The 17,109-nt window shown below is 35.6% G+C and overlaps 1 protein-coding gene across 3 annotated transcripts in view; it reads left to right on the plus strand.

Annotated features, from left to right (window-relative positions):
- The window catches only part of ALCAM (activated leukocyte cell adhesion molecule), a 204,743-nt gene that overhangs the window by 141,782 nt on the left and 45,852 nt on the right, over positions 1-17,109 (plus strand). For all 3 annotated transcript variants that reach the window (XM_019796245.2, XM_019796246.2, XM_019796247.2), the window contains exons 2-3: positions 6,845-6,945; positions 10,794-11,013. In XM_019796245.2, the coding sequence (XP_019651804.1) occupies positions 6,845-6,945; positions 10,794-11,013 (321 nt within the window). The remainder of the gene's footprint in view (positions 1-6,844; positions 6,946-10,793; positions 11,014-17,109) is intronic.

Genomic DNA, 17,109 nt, shown 5'->3' on the forward strand with positions numbered 1-17,109 from the left:
TCTTTCTATATGAACAAATGTTTTCATATCCCACAGTTTGGGTTTTTTTTAAGTAACTGTAGAGTTGTCAGACATGCCCTAGCGATCATTCATGTAGCCCAAGTTAAACTCTAAGAAGCACAGTAGAATCTTTACATTTACGGATTTAAAATTCATGAGGTATCTCCCAGAAAACAAAAATAAGGATTCACAACATAAATCACTTCTGTTGCTTTTAAATAGTTTTTAAATAAACTTTTTGCTTATAATTTAAAAGTGGCCCCAAGAAGAATCCAAATGTTAGTGCTGGTGATGAAAGTAAAGAGAAAGTAGAGAGATCTAACAGTTTCTTGCATTTCATTAGGGAAATCTTATGCACATTTATGAGTTTGAGAAAACTGCCAGTCAGGACATGTTCCTTATGAAGATCAAAGATCTACTATGTAGAAATTACTGTAATAAAAAAGGAAGTTTGCCATAAGAGAGAAAACTAAGTGCCACTCAGTGCCTCTGCATGGTCCCTGGCTAGGACATGCTGGTGAAGTAGTTCTTACCGTCCTGTTCACAGAAACCTGCACTCAGTGTTCAGGTCAAATGAAATTACCCGGAAGGAGCCTTTACCGATATCCTCAAGCTCATTGCAGGGACTTCTTGCTCTGCATTTCCCACAGCACTTAGTTTACAGCAGCTCATGATCTTGAAGGACTAGAGCTTGGCACTTTATATATATTTTCCTCCACAAAGACTATCTAACACTTTGCCTCTAGTAGGTGTTCAGTAAATACTTTGATGCATGGTCACATGTATGAATAGATGATCGTTGAGATAGGCCTTAAAGGATATGTACGGATTCAACCAAGGCCCAAGGAACACAGATAAAAATGAGGCAGAGATGGGACAAAGCCTAAACTAATTGGGAAGAGCTGTGACTTCTCCAGCCTCATAGATCATTCCATGATGAACAATCAGGCAGTGGTAAATTGAGAGGATAGTTTTCAGTACAGGGATGCAAATACTGATACTGTATTTTAAAAATTTTATTGCTTTTGTAGATCTCCTTTCTATGACATAATATAGGTTATTATATTAACCTATTGTTTACTAAAAAGATAAAGAATTCAAGCATTATAATATACCAAACTCAGCAGTGAAGAGCACATATATTAAACCATATTCTTGGGTACTAGCAGTATTTTATAATTTAGTAAGATGGCCCTTTCCCCTCTAAATGTTATTCCACAGTGCCCTAACCATTTACCTAAAAGATATACTATAATCCATATATAGAATTGTAGCAACCGCTAGAAGAAAGAGAAAGAAAGAATCACCATACTCTTTCTTTATCTGTAGGCATTACAGAGTTACACCTACATCCTAGTATGTGACACTGGTGAAAGACCATCCAGAAAGCAAATTTTGAATAAACATCTTCCTTTTGCAGATTCAGCAAACAACCAGCTTGGTCCCCAAGTACCCATTTGTTGAAGGGAAATTGAAAAAGAGAGTAGGAAAACCCTTTTCTCTATTTCTAAAAATAACATATTCCATCAGATGTCTTTGCCTTTCTGCCATCCATTGTGAATTACTTGGGAATTACAAGCCCTGTCTCTCTCTCTCTCTCTCTCTCTCTCTCTCTCTCAACCTCCCTCTGTCTCAGTTCTTGTTATATATCACATGACCTTGACAGAAATCTTAAATTCTTATTTAATGCCATAAAGAATAAGAGGAATTATGAAGTACATTTGCCTCATTGAGTCATAAAATCACAGGTTTGAAAAACACTTTAAAGGTACCTATTTCACACTCTATCAGTAGATATTTTATCATATTAAATAAAATACATGTAATATGTGTAGCTTAGAGAACCTATATAGTATGTATAATTTGTACTTGATTGTGATACATGAAGTAGATTTGCTAAAATAGAGTATTTTTTTGGTAATCTCTGTGAAGAGATTGGATCTCAAATCTTTGGAGTCAGGACTCTATCTCCCTGTCACAGTTGAATATAGTATAGGATGTTCTGTGAAGAAAACAATGTTGATAATAGCTAAGTGTTATGATGTGTCACTTCTTCCTCCACCCCTCTGTTCATATTTCTTGGTTATTTAGTCCTGTACTAAGATTCTACTTTACAACTATGATCTCTTTAAAGGAAACAATTTTATGGAATACAGAAAGCCAATAGTAGAAGATCTAAACTAGCAGTTTTCCACTAAATGGGATTTGGTGGGCGGTTTTGCTTTCCAGGGGACATTTGTCCTGTCTAGGAATTTCTTGTTGCCATAGCGGGGGTGGGGGGGGTGGGAGGGTGCCACTACTATCACCCAGTGGGCAGAGGTGAGGGTGCTCTTAAACATCCTACAATACATGGGACAGCCCCCTCCCATAGTAAAGATTTTTTCAGCCCAAAATGTCATTAGTGATGAGGTTGAGAAACACTGCTATAAACTGATGTTAAGAAATACTTATGTGTTTAATTAGAGTTATATGCGTCTTAATTCATTAATAAAGCACATAGGGACACTAGCATGTTTACATGTCAAAATCAGTCAAGTAAACATGAAAGTAATTTCTAAGGATAGCTTTCTCACTTCTACTTGCTTCCTCCCCAACAATTCATCTGTGCGAATAAATTTCTCTGAAATTTCTGTAGAACTGTAATATAGTTCTCATGTGCTAAGTTCTGTGCCAGTTGTGATTGTGAACAACCTTTCTCTGGCACCTAACAGAGCTACAGAGCTCAGAACAATGCTTTTAAGGATGATGATGCTATCAAAGTATCAATGCAATAAAAAATAATTAACCACGCTAAACGACAGCATGTGAAAATAGACTCTTTCATTCTCATCCTCTCGTCCGTATTATTTACTGTTCTGCATGAAATGTAGTGGCAGGTTCTGAATTTTAAGATCCCTCCACTCAAATGTCTATATATCAACAATGCACAGAGAACGATCACTCTGAACTTGATAGTCATTAAAATTAGTTTATACAGGAAAAGTGTATTCACCAATATGGGCACAATTATTACATTTTTATTAGTTCAGTTAGAAATAAGCTGTGTTCACCTAATTTTGAAATTAAGCCAGAGTCCGTTTCAGTGCCTCCTTAAATTATTTCCTGTACAAAATACATAACCATAGCTATGTTGTATTTATGATCACTTGTCTGAGATTTGGTACGTCAGAATTACTGGGCTAAGAGATTTTTCTTATGCTATGCTTTCCCATTGTGTTTTTTATTGAATTCTCCTATGTAACCTTTTCAGTTCTATTGTTCTTTATCTTTAGTTAATAGCTCTTCATAAAAAACTTCTTAAATAATTACACTGCTTCTCGTGTGTAACATGTTTTTGCATTTTATTTTATGTCGTGACATTTTGATAGCCATAGTAATATTAATAATTCATAACAATACCTTACATTTATAGAACATATTTAATGCAGAAGGTTTTTAGCCCAGTTTAAAATATCTTATGATATATACATACACACATAGATATAACACGTACCACACAGAAATGCACACTTGTGCACACACTCATTCCTTCTATATTTTATATTTAACTTCTTTGAGGCAGGACATCATAGGCATTCTATATTTGCAATAGTGTCCAATAATCTCTAGGCTACAAAACCATGAATAATTTAACCAACTAATATTGCAGGGAGAAAATTGCAGGGGAATTTTTGTGAGTTAAATTCAGTTCAGACTTGGCAAATCAAAGATAAAATTCTTTGCTTCTGTGAAAAGTATAAACAGAGCCATTTGTGTTGACAGGTACTTTGGGTCTCACTGGCACTTCATCTCAAAGGCTGAGACATCTGTAGAAATCAGGATGTTAAATCATCACCCAATCACAGTGATTTTGTAGCCACTTTCTCTCTCCAGGGCTAGGGATATTGGCTCTACCATAGATTGAAGCCTTGAGTCTTTCTATCAGGTGACCCCGGAAGTTGGTATACTCTTAGAAAAGAGGAAAGTTGATAACTATAGCAAACTTGATAATTATTTCTGAAATCTGTGACTCCTAATGCAGTCCAGCTGACTTTCATCCTGTGTGCCCTAAGCCTAGAGACTGGTGCTTCTGTCTGTAATCATTGGCCTTTTACCTACTGCCCTCATGCTTGTCACATGTCTTATTTCCCTTAGGTTTCTTATGCTCTAAAGAGTCCTGTCCTGGCTATTTGGGATATCAAGCTGTCATTAAAAGACCCAAACTCACAAATTCTCGAATACTTTTCAAAACAACCCTTTGCTTTGTGGTCATCACAGTAAGAAAAAGAGGCATTTCACATTATTTGTGCTCTGTGATCTGCTGATGATAATCCTTAATTTCTTCTGAAATTAATAATACAGTTTGGTAGGCAGAAATATTCTCTTCCATAGTTTCATCCATGAGCTCTTATAAGAATGTTTGCTTTGTGTTTATTTCTCTTCAGAAATGAGTGCCAAATGCCATACAAGCATAAGTCCACATTCTCTGCATATCAAAGGCAATCTAGGACAGCCTTTACGAGACTATGTGGTAGGAATAAGAATTCCCAAAGTTCCAATGGTACCAACTCCTCCCTGATTTTTAAAGATGTTAATTTAATAACCAGAATGGAAAGGACTTCAGAACATTCAACTGAGATGCCAGGCATTGCCCCTGGGTATACAAAGATAAGAATATATGGGCATTTCATTATGCTAATAACACAGGATGTACTTGAAATTCCTATAGCTTTGAAACCTGTTACAAAATTTGGTATCTATATAGCGCATTAAAATTCTATAAGGAAGAGAAAAGAAAAATGGTCTGTAAGAAATAGCAAAGAATTACATTTTTTTGCATAAAGAATTTTCTTGTTTTCCCTGTGTACGTGGCAAAGGATTCATTCACCTCCTTGGTACCTAAGCTCTGTAAACTGTTTTCACTCCTTGATTAACCATGGGAGTACTGCCAATTGTCAAAAGAAGGTGGGCTTTTACAAGTGATAGGAGAAATTAGAGGGGCATGTCCTGCCATAATTTAAGTTATAGATACAGATCATCTTTGAGTTGTTACATATTCCAGTGACTTGCTTCATACTGGTGAAAAAACAAAACATTAAATCACAAAATTGTTTTCTTGGGTTGACATATCTGTGCCGGTGCAGTGCATGAACAGATCTTAAAATACATGATTAAAATTCCACATTTATCATACGAAGTATTGTAGAAAACAAGTACTATACTGAGAAATAATTTCTTAATTCTCACTAGTTTGAGTTCTCACAATTTGTATTTTAACAAGGCTGAAGAGACCATGTCTTCATTTATAGTCTTATGCTCTGCAACAGCTTGAAGTTAAAAGGAATTAAAGTTACAGTATGGGAAACACTAAACAATTTAAAAGCTATTGAGGTAATTTTTATTATAATATTGAACATACGATAAACAGTTTGGTAAACTGCTTTTCTCCAATAGCAAGTGAAAAACACATCATCATGAATTAAACTTTGTATTCTTTATTTTAACAAATGTTAAAAATGCCGGAAACTAGTTGTTTTGAGGCATATTTACTTGAAGTTTGTGTTTCTTGTAATGATTTTGTTCACTGGGGCAAAATTGCTTTAAAGGGAAGTAACTTCCTCAGTCGACAGAATTTTTAAAAAGGAATTTTATTACCTTTTTGTCTTTGCTAAGGTTAATGATTTTTATCCCTATATGAAATTTCCCTATGCATTGTGATTGATGGGTAACAGTGAGAGATAACGTCCACTGTCTAATTTCCTCAGAAAGTCATAAAATGGTATTTGTATTTCTAATGGCCTTAGCTTTGCACTTCAGCACCACCTGGCGGACAAAATATCTTTTTTCCCCCTCCACAGTTTCAAATTAAGTTACCCTGTTCACACTATATCCAATTATGATATATCTTAACAGATATTTAATTGTTAACATATTTAATCTTAAAAACCACTGTGAATAAAATAAGGTAAAAAATTCTGAGATGTTTCTTAAGTACTCTTGTCAAGTTAAATGCCTGAGTTTTTAAACTTCATGAATATATACAGATTTGAATAGTATGTTTCATACTTATGCAAAAGTTGTGGGGTTTTGACATTTTAATTTTTTGTCATCTACATTTTTTCTCAGTAAAGAATTAAATAAGACCAGGAAGTTTTCTTTACCTTAGTAGCAAATTATGGTTTAAGTTACATTGTCTACCCAAAATTCAGGGTAACCCACTCAGTAAACACTTTACAAAGAATTTTTATACTACAGGTTCCTATCTTTTAAAATATTTTATGCATAATTAAAACTAAGCCAAATATAGTAACCATTGCTACTATAAAATTAGTCATTTTCCTACTTAAAATTAAAATTTAGTTGTGGTCTTATATATGTTAGTTTAGTTTTTAGTAGTTTTAAAAATTTTTCCAGAAGATTAATTTGACAGTATTTTCAAATGAAAAACAAATATATTTAAAGCTAGTTTTGAGAATTTTAAACGTGTTAATCTTTGTGTGGTCCCACATGTCTATGAAATGTAATATACATATATATATGTTTTCTATGACATATATTCTTAGGAAAAAAAATATACTTTCACATTCCACTATGTTCCTTTGTAGCACACACTTGTCTCTTCCCTGGTAAAATTGAGGGTCTATAAATTTGAAATGTATGACATTCAAAGACTTAGTAGCTAAATGAGAGTTGTTGATATTTAAATAGGAAATATGTTCTAGCTTCATACTTTTTGTAGTCATTTAAGATAAAATTAAAATAGATAATCGTCAGAAAGGCACACAGCCTGAACTGAAGTTATTTGCTTAGTTACTTCAAGAAAACACTTACCATCTTCCTCTCTCTCTCTTTTTTTTTTCTAAAGGACTTGGTTGGTATAGTGTAAACTCAGCATATGGAGATACCATTATCATGCCTTGCCGACTTGATGTACCTCAGAATCTCATGTTTGGCAAATGGAAATATGTAAGTGTAACCTACTTTGGACTTGGCTAATTACCTCTAGTGGTTTGTTGTTGTTGTTGTTGTTGTTTTGGTTTTTTGGGTTTATTTTTTTTTTGAGATAATATTCCTTCTGTGAGTAAGTGTGAATTTCAAATTAACGTAATGGCAAATATTCAGCTATGGTTACAAATGTAGGAAGGTAGAATTATGTGTTGAATATCTCAAAAGAGTAATTCCTAAGTCTTCCATAAGAAGTGCTGTTTTAAAATAAAGCCAATAAACACGTAATTCTTAGATCATATTAGTCTGAAAGATTTAACCTTAAATGTTAGAGGCAGAGGAAAAGGCAGAGTTCCAGAGTAAAATCAGTGGCGTGTAGAAGAGAGCTTAGTGGAAGTTGGCAGCCTTTCTCCACATACTCATGTTTGGTGTGGCTGTTGCAAAGACAAAATACACCAGTTGCTAGAATACCCAAATATTCATTGGGAGTTAGTCATCAGCATTAGAAGCTTGTTCTGATGTTGTCTTAATGCTATGTTGATGCAGCAGGTCCTTTTTACGTGTAATAGTGTTCATTTTACTCCTTTCTTGCAGATAGGAAGTCATACTTTCTCAGATATCGCAGATGGGTCTGGAAATGGAGGGTAGAAACCCTGGTAGATGATATATGGTGGCTAGGTAACATCGACTGATAAAATGTTTCAATTTAATTACGGAAACCAACAAAAGGTGTCTGTGTAGCACAGTTTCCTAATGCTGAATCACATGAGACTCATGGTAGTTTGCAAGTTTAAAGTAGACATATGCTTCCTTGAATACTATGGCAGTTTTTCTCAAGTTCCTTGAAATGTTAAAAGATATTTTAATAGGAAAAAAAAAACCTGGTGGTCAAATAATTTTTGAAAACTTTATCACAGTTCTTCTCAGAGCCTCTCATGTACTAAGATGCATTCTGAATTGTCCGTGCTTCATTCATTTCTTAGGTTTTTTTAACCACCCAACTTTTTCTCTCAAATATCTGCAAGAACAAACATGCAGAACGCACTTTGAGAAATGTGCCTAAGCTTGCACCCAAGGAAGGGGTAGAAGACAGTCTTTCAAAATGTGGGTTCTTAAGTCAGACCCACATGTTCTACCATATACTTGCTGTGGGATTCTGGACAAATGAATGAATCTCCATTTTCTCATCTCTAAAAAGGAGGTGATAAGAATAGTCTTCCCTCAGTGGTGTGAGGGTTACATGGGGTAATTCATAGCAGAATATTGACCCAGTGCTTAGCACGTGGTCCGTGTTCTGGCTGTGGGGCTCTAAGCGCATGCGCCTGTGGGGAGGTCATGTGACAGCAGAGGAAGGGGGTGAGGTGGCTCAGCACTGCCCTGGACCCTCCTGATACTTGGCTCATGATGGGAATTTAGAACTATTTCTGGTTTACTGTTAAAGTGGAAATAGGAAGTTAAGGCCTATGAGGACAAGGTCTATTCACACCTCTCAAACTCCAAGCGAGACTAGCACATGCTTCACCGGTTGAGTCAAACTTACTGCCAAAATAAATGGAACACAGATGGTTAAAAACCATGATCATAGGCATTCCTGATGATAATTCAGGGAATAATTTTCACCCAAACTGAACTGGTACAGTGGTAGTGGAAACAATAATGACAATTTTCCAATTCTTAATTAAAGCAAAAATCTTTGGCAATACACGGATGAGATCATTTGAAGTACCATGTGCTCTAAAGCCAGTGTCGATTTGCAGGCATCGTCTATAAGCTCTAATTTAATGAAAGCTGAAAGACAAATGGTAGGTTTGGAAAGAGTGAAAGGGGGCAGACATAGAGAAAGGCTGGATTGGCTTCTCCCCTCCTGCCCGGTCATCTCCCTGTGAATGGAAATCATGGTTCCCTGTGAGCCTCTCCACACTTCATCCCCACCTTTTTTTTTTTTTTTTTAAATGTTCAGTAGCCAACATATCATACATCATTAGGTTTTGATGTAGTGTTCAACAATTCATTAATTGCCTATAACACCCAGTGCTCATCGCAGTTTGTGCCCTCCTTCACCCCCTCCTCTTCTCCAGCATCTGCCTAAGTGCTGGGACAGAAGGGGCATCTAACAGCTATGGAGAATGCTGCAGTGAAGTCATCATGGAGCCAGACTGCAGAGCTCCAGCCTCTGCTCTGCTGAGATACAAGAGCTGGGCCCTTGGACAATGTATTTAACTGACTTCTGTCTCTACTATATAATCTATAAATGAATCTAATATTACAAATCTAATTTACAGGGTCGTTAGGAGTATTAAATCTGTTACTACGTGGAAAACCCAAGGAAAGTGCCTGGCCTGTGGTTGATAACTATTATTTATTGCATGAGTGTATGAAATACAAGGGACTGTTTAACATATTTCTCTCAGTGAAGGAATGATTTAGAGCAAGGATTTGCATTGTAAACCTGTGACAAAATTAAAAAATTCAAGGAGAAGATTTTTGGTGTATTCAGATATTCAACCAGCTAAAACTTTTGGACTCTAAAATTAGCTTAGTAATTGTCTTGGCTTGCGGTGCTATAACAGAGCACCATAGAGTAGTGGGATTCAACAACATCTGTTTATTTCTCACAGTTCTGGAGGCTGGGAAGCCCAAGATCAAGGTGCTGGCAGATTCGGCTCTTTGTGAGGGTCCTTCTCTTGATCTGCAGACAGCTGCCATTTTGCTATGTGCTCATATGACCTGTGTTTTCATGGAGAGAGAGACCTCTCTTCCTCTTCTTATAAGGGTATTAATCCTGTCCTAAGGGCACCATTCCAGTACCTCATCTAAAGCTAATTACCTCTCAAAGGCTCCACCTCCAAATATCAGCACACTAGGGATTAGGGCTTCAACATATGAATTTGGTGGTGACACAAACATTTAGTCCATAGCAGTAATAAATATTAATAATTTTTAAAATGTAACTCCCCATGGCACCTTGGAATTTGCCATGCACTTTAAAATGTTTTATCATATTTTATTTTCTCAAAGGTCTTATGAGGTAAGTAGAAGAGGGATTGGCTCCTATCTTAGATTAAATTGCTTATTGGCTAAGAGAATTTTTGTGGGAGCAAAGGAAGAGATGAGTTATATGTCTCGGGCTCTTGGCATAATTGTCCATGCCAGATTATATTTTATTTTGATAATAAGTTTTTATATGAAAGCTCTTTGAGCTAAGTTTTATGACTCAGATAGCAAAACTATGGATTTTAGTGATTAATCTGATTCTGTTGCTTAATGGACATGATTGTTTCACAAGGGCAAATACTGTTCCTCCATGAAGACTCATTAAATTATATTATGAGTAAAGGTCAGCTCTGTCAGTTTTGGCTGAAACTGAAAGGTGTGGACGTTTAAAGTATGTGGATTAAAGTAATGAATATACAAAAGACAACTGCCCAGGATTTCTTAATGAGTATTTGCAGCCCACGGGTATGCTTGCTGTGATGGTTAACTGAATATCATTTTGTGCATTTGTGTGTTTGTTTTCATCTATTTTTTTTTCTTTTAAATTAAATACAATGCCCGCCTTTGTTGGTTTCAGAACAGTCACTAATTCTGTCCTTTGGATACAAGAAAAGTTCAGATTCCAATAGCTCTGTCTTTCCATTTTCATATATTTAAACTGATACCTGTAAAAGAACTTACAGCCTCTCCTCTTATGAAGAGTAATTTTCTATAACCAAAGATTTATGTGAGGCTCATATCCAAAATTATTCCTTTTGGACAGAACTATAAATATTGGTGGAAGAATATGGCCAAGAAATTTTGTTATTCTGGATGTAATCCTGAAACATCTGAATATGCTTGCTTTTAAAATGTATTGTTATTTTAATTTTTAGGAAAAGCCCGATGGCTCCCCAGTATTTATTGCCTTCAGGTCCTCTACAAAGAAAAGTGTGCAGTACGACGACGTACCAGAATACAAAGACAGATTGAGCCTCTCAGAAAACTACACTTTGTCTATCAGTAATGCAAGGATCAGTGATGAAAAGAGATTTGTGTGCATGCTAGTAACTGAGGACAACGTGTTTGAGGCACCTACAATAGTCAAGGTGTTCAGTAAGTAGTCTGCAGTGTAACTGCTAAGTGGGATTGATGGCTGGTACTAGAAAATGTTCTTTAGAAAGAAGAGTGAACACTCTGTAGTGTCTCCACAGCAGGCATCTCTGTAAGAGGACTTCTAACGATCTTCATTCTGCTCATGCATGCTGTCAGGGAGGAAAACAAAAGCCCTGAAATTCAAATAGGAGTTTTGCAGTGAGGAACTAAAAGAATATTCTCTGATGTTTTGTTGGGTAAAATTTCCTGTGATACGAAGTACTACTAAGTGAACACTGGCATGTGATCTTTAACTTTCACTGACATGTACAAATAAATATTCTCTGATATATGCATAGACACGTGATACATACATATAATCATGCTTGTCATGCACACGTGTTTGTATTAGGCTGAACCATGTGAAATTAATATTTTGATATATTAAACAATAAATACAGGTAAATCTGAACATCTTATGACTTAGAAATGTGTGTGTGTGAATATATGTGTGTAAATAGTATTATACACACACACAGACACACACACACTCACATATATATATCCTGGCCTTTAATAATTTTGCTTTAGTTCTTCAAAGTGTTCAGTTGGTTTAGAAAATTGCCCCCAAATAAAAAAGTTCACCACACCCTGAATGTGTATCTGGAATACATCAAGAGGAAAAAGTAGAGTGGGGCTGGAAGAAGAGAAGCCAGTGGAAGAAACTTGGAGTAATTACTGTAGGCATTATGGCAACATTACTTTGCCTAATGATAACATATAGTTAATATTACTGTGCACATAGCTATGCAAATGAATGACTTGAGAAGTTCTAACTAAACATTTTATCTTTTAATATTCAAATTAAAAAAATCCCACCTCCTGTTACATCATAATAGAAGTTACAGGGAGAAAAATAGGTCTCAAAATTTTCAGAATGCCAGTCTTTTTTAATTAGGGAAGAAGGTCTCACTTTTCAGTGTTTTCCCTCTGCTTTCTGATAATGTGGCAGCACCTACAAATTATTAAAATAAATAGGGAAGAAAGAAGCCCAGAGGGTGACTACAGCAAACAACCATGGATTTTTCCGATTTCTCTTGTATTAGCCTGTGTGACTAAGTGGCACTGTCCCTTAAGTATTTATATAGATTTCAAAGCTCCTGTGGGCTCATGACATGGATTCAAAGAATTTTTGTACTATCGGAGGAAACCTTTGTTCTCCAGAAGAACCTTGTAAAAGCATATTACATGTTTCAGTTGATTACTTTTCAGCTTAGAAGGCACTTTCCAGAAACCATCCACCCTTCTCAATCATTTAACGAATCACATAAAATTCCAAGTGTTTGCCAGTCATGCCTTCCATTAAATACCCCAAATAATCTGCATCCTTTATTTACAAATGTCCCATTTTTTTTTTCTTTCTTTTATTTCACTTTGATGTAATTAGGAAGATTGATGGTGCACTGCTAGGGACACTTTTTGTAAAGAGAACAACCACAACAATTTTTTAAATTAGGCCATGATGTCATAAATATAAGAACACAACAAGAATATAAGATAGTAGGTAGAGATTAAGTCATAGCACCCTGAAGGTTATGTGTATTGCTTTGTCATTGTCAGGTTTCTTTCTCACTGTGTTAAAATTCTCAAATATCAAGCTAGTCCGCAAAAAAGTTGAGAAAATCCAGGTTGTTTCCTTTAGAAGAATCATTTGTGACAATTTTCAGAATACACTTAAAGAAAATACCATACAGCAATCTAAAAAAAAAATCCAGTTGGTCTACTTTGATAAAAATTTGTAAGCTATTTTGGAATACAGGAGATTTTGATGATGGTGAAAATAAACTCACACCCCACATACTGGCAGCACCCCCTACCCCCTTCTCTTTTGAATGTTGTTGAAAACAAAGTGATTCTCAGAAACAGAATTTGCATTCCAGGCTCTGGGCCAGGGAGAATTTAAATAGACAAGTTACACACTCTTGAAAATGGCATTTTATGCTAGAAACCGTGGGACCCTCCAAGTCCAATTAAATGAACAGCACAGCTCATGATAAGGAAAGTGTTTGCAAGAGCATATAGGGGCTTTAGCTTTTTAAAAAAATAATGAATTTACTTTGGGTCACATTTTGTGAAGCAAACAGCAGCTGTGAAAGGGAGACTTTTATTCTGTGCATGTGTATATTGCAGTCACTTAAGAGTTACTAGGCTCGTCAATCAGTGCTCTGTTTCCTTCTGTCGAATCACTTAGCAACACGCATTGTGTACTACAGAACTAAGTATGGTTGATGTGAGCTAATCCCACATCAGCTTGCTGCAGAGTGCCATCCTCATGGGCAAACTCAGACTGTTCTTATTCCAACTGGAGGCCATGACTGATGATTCCATTACCTCTGGTATAGGTTTGTTTGTTTAGTTTTAAATTATACCTCAGATACAATAGCCATGCCCATAAAGCACCCCAGATTCAAATAAGTCACGTTCTTTATGGCCACAAGTACAACTTTTTAAAAAAAGAATTGAATGACATCAAAATTAAAATGTGTTTGCATTTAATGCACATTTGAAATTAATAAAAACATTCAGAAACATCAATAAAGGCTTCAAAGTTCCCAAAGGTTTGTTTCAATCATTGTGCAAAAGTTCCTCAGAGGTCAAATGGGTACCCAGATTGCCAGCTGGCTGTCTGTGCTGGAACAGAAAAATCCCTGACTGGTCATCAGAAGACCTGACTTTGTTAGGTCTGTTGCTGATTTCTGACCTTGGGGAAGCTCACTAGGCTGGGGCTGCTTCTCTCATCAACAGTAATGTAAGTGTTTTGAATTTGAGGGTGGTTTTCCTACTGTGCTCCTGGGATCCCCCTGAGGAGCTGCTGAAGAGGGTAGAAGAAGGGGCTGCACTGCTCTTATTTGCTAGAATTCCACCCCCGCTACATTTCAGTTCTTTCGTGATAATCCAGGGAGTAAAAAAGGGGAAAATGGTTCCAACTCTAAACAAGCATTTGAAAACAACAGTCGAGGCTAATCTGCTAACCCTCTCGTACTCTTGTCTGTGGCATTAAAAGGAAGACTGCTTCCATGACGTGGAATCAGTCTACACTTGGACCAGTTCTTCCCTTAGTATCGGGCAATGCAGGTTGACTTCATGCAGTTAGTTAGAGCTTTCATTTGGACACTATTCTCAGTGTTTTATCAGAATTGAGCATCCTTCATCTCACCCTCCCTGTGCAAGTTGATCAACCGGCAAGGATTTTTTTTTTTTTTAACGAAGGCAGCAGAAAATGACCTATTTAACAAATGAGACCTACACAGTATATTTTATTTCAATTCTTTAATATAAAAAATACCTTTCCCATCTCATGAGGAAAATAAACAACAATTCCATGCTAACAGTTGTTTACTTAAAGTACACCAGAATTTATAAGAGTTAATGACGGACAAAGTACTGAGGGGAGAGTTCATGAGTCAGTGTAAGCAGTTAGCCTCTCTTTTCTTGCCTTCCTCCCATATCAAAGTGAGCTCTCCTATGTGTTGATTTTGGTAGTAACACTGTAGATTGTGGGTGATAGAGAGCAGTTTTGCCTTCATCACTTCATCCTCAGCTGGCTGTGATACCCTTGACAAAGTTATTTTAATAATACAAATAAATCTGTTCTGTGACTTTCCCTTTCAATTCTATACTTGGTTATGAATCCCTGAATTATATTAAGGCATAATTCATGGAAAGTTTTTTTTTTAAACACTTTGGAATCAATATGCAATTTTGCTAAAATAGTACATGTCCTCTTTTACAGTCCTCCAACTAATATCCATTGATTGTTGCAAACTAATATAAGAGAAAACTACATACAAAATATCTCATGGGTTTGAAATAAAAGTTTCAGAGAAAAGAACTCAAAAGAATTGCAATAGTACCACCATTACTTCCACAATACCCACTGTGTCTCTCTTCCAAATAAAAAGATGAGATATAGACTAAAGAGGCCTAAACTTTAAGCATTCTTTCACCAGGTTTCCTGGTTTTTCCACAGTTTCATTTTCTTGATATAAGTATAAATTTTAGAAAATATTTATGGAAGGAACATATACATGGCCATGTGTAAAGGACCAACATTTGTAACACACCAAGTATTTATGATCTTATGTACACTGATAAAACATCAGAGGATTTACAAAGCAGAGAAATATATATATTCTGCCTAAGAGGAAGTATTTGCCCAACTGTTTTGGTGAACTAGAATATAATGCAACTTAGCAACACTGCCCACCTACATTTTGTATTAAAAGACTCAATTAAAAAAAAAAAAAAAGAACCTCAGTTTTTCCAGATGATTTTTTAAATCTCTTTCTATATTCCAGGCATAGATACTACTGAAGGGGAAACAAAAAGCCACTTGTTCTTTTTCTCTTGTTAATTTTGACTCTTGATTGATTACATAAATTAATATTTTACCTCTCTCAGAAAGGTATCATGAAATACTTGATTTTAGTTCCCAGAGAACTTTGGCTTACTTAAGCACCGAGAATTTTCAGTTTGTTTAAATCTTTTGGATACATCCCTCTCTCAGATATTTTAGACATTTGTCATAAAACATAAATTCAGAACAGAATTTAATGGTTTATCAGTAATTTGGAGTTGTAATTGTGAACATTAACGGCGTTACATTAAAGTCGTGGTAACACTGGTGCTTACTGATATGTGGAAGGTTTTAATCCCCTACCATATGTTTCCCAGAAATTGCTGTTTATTTTGACTTTTGGTCAGTTTTTGATAATTTTTTGGTCACATTTCTAACAGTCAGGAAACCAGATGTCACTTCTTGTTTGCATTAATGTAATTGTCTCTGTTCTACTTTTCTATTCTTCTGTATTTCTTTTTTTTTATTTTTTAAAGATTTTATTTATTTATTTGACAGAGATAGAGACAGCCAGTGAGAGAGAGAACACAAGCAGGGGGAGTGGGAGAGGAAGAAGCAGGCTCATAGCGGAGGAGCCTGATGTGGGGCTCGATCCCGTAACACCGGGATCACGCCCTGAGCTGAAGGCAGACGCTTAACGACTGTGCCACCCAGGCGCCCCTCTGTATTTCTTTTTTTTATTTTTCTATCTTTCTTGTGTTTTGTTTCCAATCTGTGTATTTAGAAAACAATCCACCTCGTGAAAATTGAATTAGAAATATGTTTCTAGAATTGATAGTAAGTAGGCCCTCCTATAATTTAAGTGCATAAGTTGAACACATAGGAAGATTTACTATTATTATTCATTGTTCCAATTTCTAATATAAAACAATTGCAAAAGGGAAATTAACTCTCCATAGTAACACGAAGAAGTTTACATATTTTTTACATACAGTCTTGGTGATAGCCATTTTGCTGTTCCAAAGACTTTCTGTCTTCATTCTTATTTTCTATAATGGTCTGAGTAGGCAACATGTCTGATAATGGAATTCCAGATTGAGTAATAATTACATAAAAGCCAACTTAGTCTAGTTTGGTAATAGAAATTAAAGGTATTAGAGATGGTATACAATGAGACCATGAATGAAAGAATAATTGGTTTTCTTTATGTGTTTATATGAGAATAGAATAGTTTTGCTTCATGAAATTCACAAAAGTCAGTGACAAAGAGGCAATATCCATTTTCTGGAGACTAATTGTTAGACCTAATTAAAAAGTAAAAAACCCATCAGTGATAGATAACTAACAGCGAAGAGTAAATAACTTAAAATTTAAGTTTGAATAATACCTTGTTGCTGTGATTTTTAACCAGTTCTTCCTGAAAACTCTCTTAGAACGGATGCTTATAGAACTTCCTGTTTTTGAAATGCTTCTGTCCATTTTCTCAGTTCCAAATTTGAAGGATTTCCGTACATTATAATTTCATAACATGATTTCACTTTAAAGATAAGGTTTGAGATACACAGAAAACTTGAACTTCTATATCCCTTAACTCCTTTTAGTTACCATGATTTTAGAACCCTTATTCTTAAACTTCATTGTGCCTGAAAATCTTATAGAGAGCTTATTTTAAAAAGTAGATTTGTAGGACTGTGCCTAGAGATTCTAATTCTGGCCAGGGAAGGCTTAGAAATCTGCATTTTTAATAAGTACCCTTTGTG

The sequence above is a fragment of the Ailuropoda melanoleuca genome, chromosome 1 (genome assembly GCF_002007445.2).
Source record: "Ailuropoda melanoleuca isolate Jingjing chromosome 1, ASM200744v2, whole genome shotgun sequence".
Lineage (NCBI taxonomy): Eukaryota > Metazoa > Chordata > Mammalia > Carnivora > Ursidae > Ailuropoda > Ailuropoda melanoleuca.